The following is an 8,654-nucleotide window of genomic DNA, read 5'->3' as shown; positions in this document are numbered from 1 at the left end:
TAGCAAAAAATGAGATGTGTTTTTCCTGTCCATTCTCTTTGCAAGTTTTAGCCAATTTTTTTTACCTTGACCGAGTTATCGCCCCTTACTACACTCCATTTTTTACCTTGACTGAGTTATCGCCCCTTACTACACTCCATTTTTTACCTTGACTGAGTTATCGCCCCTTACTACACTCCATTTTTTACCTTGAAGGACAGCATTATCACATCGATAAAAAGAAAAAAAAATACCTCAACCGTTCATTTTCTATAGAAACTATCGTTGCCCGGGTGTAAAATTCATCGACGCCCAGGTGTAAGCATAGGCGCCCAGTCAGTACTGTAAATTCCCGCCCCGTAAGTGATTCAGCAGATTGGCAGGTCTACCCTAGCAAAGCTACTGGTGTACAACAATACATTGTATATAGAGAATATGTTACATGACCTCTTCTACCATACTTTGTAAATATATGTCCCAATAATGAACAGGTTGTAGACATTCTCATGATAAAACACTGACATAGCTGTGATTTGATTTCTTTATTCCAATCTTCACCGACTTTCATCAATGATTCAGGCTATACCATGTTATGAATTGAAGTAAATGATACAAATTGCAATTAAATACGTGATTAAGAGCAAGCTCTCCTGCATATAAAAATATCCACATGATACAAACCCTACACTAACATCAAATGGTGGTCCATCTCTAAGCATACATTCTGTTGTGGTAATCATACCATATCACACAATGCATGGAGAAATGTTTTAATGTACAATCTTAGTTAAATTACGTTAGACTTATCCTTCCTTCAGGTGAGATAGAAGTCAAGCCTGAATTGATTATAACAAATATAATGCAGGGTCGTCACACCTCAATGATGGCGTAATTACCGGTTTCATAGAGAAATGACGTCATATCTCAATGACCAAGTAATTACATTAAGAGCATCAATTTCCGAGCGATATCATCACATCTCATGATAAATAAGGAAGCAATTACCACCATCACTTTCAGGGCGATGTTGGCACATCTCAGTGATTAAGTAATTACCGGTTTCATAGTAAGATCCATGACGTCACATCCCAATTATGAAGTAATTATATAATTACCACTATCACTTTCAGGGAGATGATGTCACAGTGATGACATCACATCTTGGTGATAAAGTAATTACTGGTATCACTTTCAGAGTAATGTCTGAGTTATATTACATTTCCAAAACATCTAACATACACCAAACTAAATCTCATCTGACATACACCAAACTAAATCTCATCTGACATACACCAAACTAAATCTCATCTGACATACTCATTAGTTGCATAAGAGTTCACGATCAGTAGACTTAACATGTACTTATTATACGGTCAATGTCTCATTTGGTATAAGATACAATGTTATTATACGGTCAGTGTCTCATTTGGTATAAGATACAATGAAATGATCAATATTTTCCACAATAACTTCCAATTTCCGTAATAACACACATCTAACTCAAATACATCCATATAGTTTTTTCTTCCACTTTTGCAATTTATATTGCCGACATAAAACATTCTTTCTACATGTATATAAATGCTACAATATTTATTTCAAACATAATATAATCTCTCTTGTACAGAAAATGTTACCAACTCACTCACCGTAACCATGTGTACAATAGCATGTGACTTGGATTTAAGGCTGACATCAAGATAAATTAATCATTTTGCAAAGCATGTAATGAAATATAACACTGGATATTATATTTTGCAAAAATGTTATAGAAGTAGAATATCTGTAAACAGGAACTTAAAGTTGTACATCTACATAATTTGTACCATATTTGACCATTGTGGCCTTCAAAATACATTCTGTAGGTCAAGGTGTTTAATATGTGGAAACTTGTTTCTGCTGTCATAATATCAGGACTCTTGGTCTGCTAGTCCTTGAGAAAAAGATTCTAGAATAAAGGTAATTGACCTCTTATGATCTTGAGAATAGGTCAAAGTACTTTATATGAGAAAAATTTAAAGCACTCCATCCCATGTGCTAACTAGCACATCATTCTTGTTTCTTATGAAACTTCAGATTCAAAAGATTGAAAAATAAGATTTAACATATTTAACCCCAAAAGTGACCTTGAAAACAAGTAAAGATCATTTATAAGAGGTGAATTAATACCATTCAATCCCAGACACCTCCCTGCCAAATAACAGTACTAAGGTCTGATGAAACTTGTGAAGATGTAATTTCTTACGTATTTGACCTGTAATATCACTCATGTATATATATATATATATAATGCTACCCTAGGCACTTCTGGCAAAACACAAAGCCCATTAAAGATGATTCTTTAGATACCCTGGGTATTCACAATTTTGGTTACATGTAATTGTTAAGCAACAAGAGCTTTCAATCTATGAGGAGTGTTTGATTCTACTATATCTGGGTATTGAGAAACTCATTAAGAAATTTCAGCTTGGTTCTACAGTAGATTACCATTACAGACTTTGTTTTAGCGGACTTACAAATCAACTTTAAATGTGTGAGATTGAAATAAAGACTCAATAATTTCCCCCAATAAATGAAGTGGGGCTATGAAGGAAACAATACATCTCAATATCATATGCTATATTCACTTATAAAAATTGCATATATAGTAACAAGGACGTATAATACTAATATGTATTACACAAACCCTATTGTTTAAGTGGGGGATGTTTGTTGTAACAGTTTGAGAATGTTCACAATAAAACGGAGAACACATTTGTACCTATATAAATGATCAGTTGCATTTTCTATCTGTTAACACAAGTCACTTTTATCAGCATATTAACACAGAATAAAAAAACCATATTGCAGCATCTGTCACCTACTATCACATATCAAATAGCACTGTATCCTCATTACAGCACTCAATGATAGGTACAGTGAACATCCTCATTACAGCACTCAATGATAGGTACAGTGAACATCTTCATTACAGCACTCAATGATAGGTACAGTGAACATCCTAATTACAGCACTCAATGATAGGTACAGTGAACATCCTCATTACAGCACTCAACGATACAGTGAACATCCTCATTACAGCACTCAATGATAGGTACAGTGAACATCCTCATTACAGCACTCAACGATACAGTGAACATCCTCATTACAGCACTCAATGATAGGTACAGTGAACATCCTCATTACAGCACTCAATGATACAGTGAACATCCAAACAAAGTTTCCAGTATTTACACAATCTCACCATCACAAAACTTACACTTACCCAATTTTCCTGGTCTCCCAAGTTCCTTCATTCTATTTGCATCCCTTTTTCATACCCTTCCTCCCTATCAGATCTTACCCATAACAACAGACCCCTCCTGACATCCCTCCTTACCAGATCTTACCCATAACAACAGACCCCTCCTGACATCCCTCCCTACCAGATCTTACCCATAACAACAGACCCCTCCTGACATCCCTTCCTACCAGATCTTACCCATAACAACAGACCCCTCCTGACATCCCTCCTTACCAGATCTTACCCATAACAACAGAGCCCTCCTGACATACCTCCTTACCAGATCTTACCCATAACAACAGAGCCCTCCTGACATCTCTCCTTACCAGATCTTACCCATAACAACAGACCCCTCCTGACATCCCTCCTTACCAGATCTTACCCATAACAACAGAGCCCTCCTGACATCCCTCCTTACAAGATCTTACCCATAACAACAGACCCCTCCTGACATCTCTCCTTATCAGATCTTACCCAAAACAACATACTCCTCCTGACATCCCTCCCTACCAGATCTTACTCATAACAACAGACCCCTCCTGACATCCCTCCCTACCAGATCTTACCCATAACAACAGACCCCTCCTGACATCTCTCCTTACCAGATCTTACCCCTAACAACAGAGCCCTCCTGACATCTCTCCTTACCAGATCTTACCCCTAACAACAGACTCCTCCTGACATCCCTCCTTACCAGATATTACCCATAACAACAGACTCCTCCTGACATCCCTCCTTACCAGATCTTACCCCTAACAACAGACTCCTCCTGACATCCCTCCCTACCAGATCTTACCCCTAACAACAGACCCCTCCTGACATCCCTCCCTACCAGATCTTACCCATAACAACAGACCCCTCCTGACATCTCTCCTTACCAGATCTTACCCATAACAACAGACCCCTCCTGACATCCCTTCCTACCAGATCTTACCCATAACAACAGCCCCCTCCTGACATCTCTCCTTACCAGATCTTACCCATAACAACAGACTCCTCCTGACATCCCTCCCTACCAGATCTTACCCATAACAACAGACCCCTCCTGACATCCCTCCCTACCAGATCTTACCCATAACAACAGACTCCTCCTGACATCCCTCCCTGCCAGATCTTACCCATAACAACAGACCCCTCCTGACATCCCTCCCTACCAGATCTTATCCCTAACAACAGACTCCTCCTGACATCCTTCCTTACCAGATCTTACCCATAACAACAGACCCCTCCTGACATCCCTCCCTACCAGATCCTACCCCTAACAACAGACCCCTCCTGACATCCCTCCCTACCAGATCTTACCCATAACAACAGACCCCTCCTGACATCTCTCCTTACCAGATCTTACCCCTAACAACAGAGCCCTCCTGACATCTCTCCTTACCAGATCTTACCCCTAACAACAGAGCCCTCCTGACATCTCTCCTTACCAGATCTTACCCCTAACAACAGACCCCTCCTGACATCCCTCCTTACCAGATCTTACCCCTAACAACAGACTCCTCCTGACATCCCTCCTTACAAGATCTTACCCATAACAACAGACTCCTCCTGACATCCCTCCTTACCAGATCTTACCCATAACAACAGACTCCTCCTGACATCCCTCCTTACAAGATCTTACCCCTAACAACAGACTCCTCCTGATATCGCGCCTGCATGTTATCCATTCCCTCACACCCTGTATGTCATCCATTCCTTCACACCCTGTATGTCATCCATTCCCTCACACCCTGTATGTCATCCATTCCCTCACACCCTGTATGTTATCCATTCCCTCACACCCTGTATGTTATCCCTCACACCCTGTATGTTATCCATTCCCTCACACCCTGTATGTTATCCATTCCCTCACACTCTGTATGTTATCCCTCACACCCTGCATGTTATCCATTCCCTCACACCCTGTATGTCATCCATTCCCTCACACCCTGTATGTCATCCATTCCCTCACACCCTGTATGTCATCCATTCCCTCACACCCTGTATGTTATCCCTCACACTCTGTATGTCATCCATTCCCTCACACCCTCTATGTCATCCATTCCCTCACACCCTGTATGTTATCCCTCACACCCTGTATGTCATCCATTCCCTCACACCCTGTATGTTATCCCTCACACCCTGCATGTTATCCATTCCCTCACACCCTGTATGTCATCCATTCCCTCACACCCTGTATGTTATCCCTCACACCCTGTATGTTATCCATTCCCTCACACCCTGTATGTCATCCATTCCCTCACACACTGTATGTCATCCATTCCCTCACACCCTGTATGTTATCCCTCACACCCTGTATGTTATCCCTCACACCCTGTATGTCATCCATTCCCTCACACCCTGTATGTCATCCATTCCCTCACACCCTGTATGTTATCCATTCCCTCACACCCTGTATGTCATCCATTCCCTCACACCCTGTATGTCATCCATTCCCTCACACCCTGTGTGTTATCCCTCACTCTGTATGTCATCCATTCCCTCACACCCTCTATGTCATCCATTCCCTCACACCCTGTATGTTATCCCTAACACCCTGTATGTCATCCATTCCCTCACACCCTGTATGTTATCCCTCACACCCTGTATGTTATCCCTCACACCCTGTGTGTTATCCCTCACACCCTGTATGTTATCCATTCCCTCACACCCTGTATGTCATCCATTCCCTCACACCCTGTATGTCATCCATTCCCTCACACCCTGTATGTCATCCATTCCCTCACACCCTGTATGTTATCCCTCACACTCTGTATGTCATCCATTCCCTCACACCCTCTATGTCATCCATTCCCTCACACCCTGTATGTTATCCCTCACACCCTGTATGTCATCCATTCCCTCACACCCTGTATGTTATCCCTCACACCCTGCATGTTATCCATTCCCTCACACCCTGTATGTCATCCATTCCCTCACACCCTGTATGTTATCCCTCACACCCTGTATGTTATCCATTCCCTCACACCCTGTATGTCATCCATTCCCTCACACACTGTATGTCATCCATTCCCTCACACCCTGTATGTTATCCCTCACACCCTGTATGTCATCCATTCCCTCACACCCTGTATGTCATCCATTCCCTCACACCCTGTATGTTATCCTCACACCCTGTATGTTATCCATTCCCTCACACACTGTATGTCATCCATTCCCTCACACCCTGTATGTCATCCATTCCCCCTCCCCCTGTATGTCATCCATTCCCTCACACCCTGTATGTCATCCATTCCCTCACACCCTGTATGTCATTCGTTCCCTCACACCCTGTATGTTATCCATTCCCTCACACCCTGTATGTTATCCCTCACACTCTGTATGTCATCCATTCCCTCAAACCCTGTATGTCATCCATTCCCTCACACACTGCATGTAACATCCTTTGTCACAACCAAAATTGTAATGTCCCTCCCCAACTATACTTTTACACACTACATTTTCCCCCAGTACACATTGCCTGTGATCCATACATACTTTGAAACTTATAACAGCCATTGATGCAGACTTAAAAATGTGTTGATATATTTAAATCTTTCAATGTTTCCTTCACACTGACATCATCAATCATAACTGTCAATGAAAATCCATGCAGAATAATGTTTGATGGGTCCTGAGAGGTGTGATTGGTCCTCTTGAAGATGGTCATCTTTGCTGATGTCAAATGACCTTGGAACATCAGTTAATGAGGGCTCATAGTTGTAGGTGATAACAAGAGGTCGCGAAGGCCAGTATTGCTCACCTGGATATTTCAATGATCATGACAAAACACTACCTTTTAAGTTATGTTTAAAATATTCTAACATTCTGAGATCTTTCTCTGAGCATTATGCATGGGAGTCAAATCTACAAAGATGATTCAAAGCAAATTCTTTTGAAAAGTACTCACTATTTCAATAATTAATTTTCATGTCTTCTATTTGACCCAAATCCACTGCTTCCTGTTGGGTTTTTTTTATCCCCTCACCCAAGAATTCTACAAACAAAATTTACCAAATATCGCTTCAGACCCTAACTCTAACCCCTAACCTTAATCAAAATGCATCATGCCATTTTGAAGGAATTCTGGGCCTCAGGTCAGACCAACCATTTACACAAAATTGGGTCTCTTCCACCAACCATTACTTGACACTGACAAAGTCCTGTTATTCCTATAAAGCTAAATTAGCATAATTGCCTCCGACGGAGCCAGCTGCATTTTAGGCACCAGACTCACAATTTCTTACAATGCTAGCTCCTTCCTCCAAGGATGTTTCTGACAGAATTAAGTGAAAATCTGCTCATTTGTTCTTGAATAGTTGTGATTCTTAATTAATCGATACCATGAACAGACAACATATGCAGCACCACGACATAATCTAACCAGTCCTTGGACCAGGTCAGCTTCAAACAACTTTCTTTTTCCACCTGTCCACCCTCAACTAAAATTAGAGGTTGGTACAGCCAGACAGTAGTTTCTGATGAATACCCGATACATGACTAATAAATCCACTTCGGTCATTGGTTACGATTCCAATATTTTGATTTCTGGATCACTATTCTTTACCCCTTAAAACAATCTCTTCAATGGCCTTCAACATAATAGTAAACAGACCTTTGGCTTACATTTATTTGATGATTGATCTGTGTGAACACAGACGCATTGTATTTAAGTCCTAAGAAATTAAATCATGGTCAGACTTTATCTTTGCGCACATTATGGTCGACTAAAACACGCTTGCCATTGGTAATAACACGTGGAACTTCACGTCGGGTAGGTGTAGGGGTTTTGGATATCCTTCTGTCAAACACCTGAAACAGACAATTCCATCCGATGAATGTGTTTTATAATTAAGCAGAGAAAATGTTTTGCTGTTGAATACTTTAGAAGTAAATGTTGAATACTTTAGAAGTAAATGAAATGTTTATCCTGCTATAGATGTAAACAAGAGGCCCAGGGAACTGGCATTGCTTATCTGTTAGAATATTTTGGTATACATTGTAAAACATTCTCATTTAAGTCATATATATCACAAATCTTTTCTTCTTTTTAGGACTCTCCTCACAGCATGGAAATTAACTATTTTTTTTTAAACTTTTAGCTTTCTGGTTTCCATAACAAGTCAAAGCATATTCATCCCATTGAAAAGCATGTAACTTTAATAACCAATTTTAATATCCTCTATATACATGTTGTACATGTAGTTTAGACCCTGCCCCTCTGACCTCCTCTATATACATTCTATACATGTATACTCAGCCCTGCCCCTCTGACCTCCTCTATATACATTCTATACATGTATACTCAGCCCTGCCCCTCTGACCTCCTCTATATACATTCTATACATGTATACTCAGACCTGTCCCTATGACATCCTCTATATACATTCTATACATGTATACTCAGCCC

The 8,654-nt window shown here is 40.6% G+C and overlaps 1 protein-coding gene across 1 annotated transcript in view; it reads right to left on the bottom strand.

The window, feature by feature from the left end:
- Positions 1-506: 506 nt before the first annotated feature.
- The window catches only part of LOC117335574 (serine/threonine-protein kinase BRSK2-like), a 140,768-nt gene continuing 132,620 nt past the window's right edge, over positions 507-8,654 (bottom strand). Inside the window, exon 20 of the mRNA XM_033895656.1 lies at positions 507-8,056. Within this exon, the coding sequence (XP_033751547.1) occupies positions 7,940-8,056 (117 nt within the window). The 3' untranslated portion in view covers positions 507-7,939. The remainder of the gene's footprint in view (positions 8,057-8,654) is intronic.

This window comes from Pecten maximus, chromosome 10, assembly GCF_902652985.1.
Source record: "Pecten maximus chromosome 10, xPecMax1.1, whole genome shotgun sequence".
Lineage (NCBI taxonomy): Eukaryota > Metazoa > Mollusca > Bivalvia > Pectinida > Pectinidae > Pecten > Pecten maximus.
The sequence above is the reverse complement of the archived record's forward strand: the minus strand, read 5'-3'. Positions and strand labels throughout refer to the sequence as shown.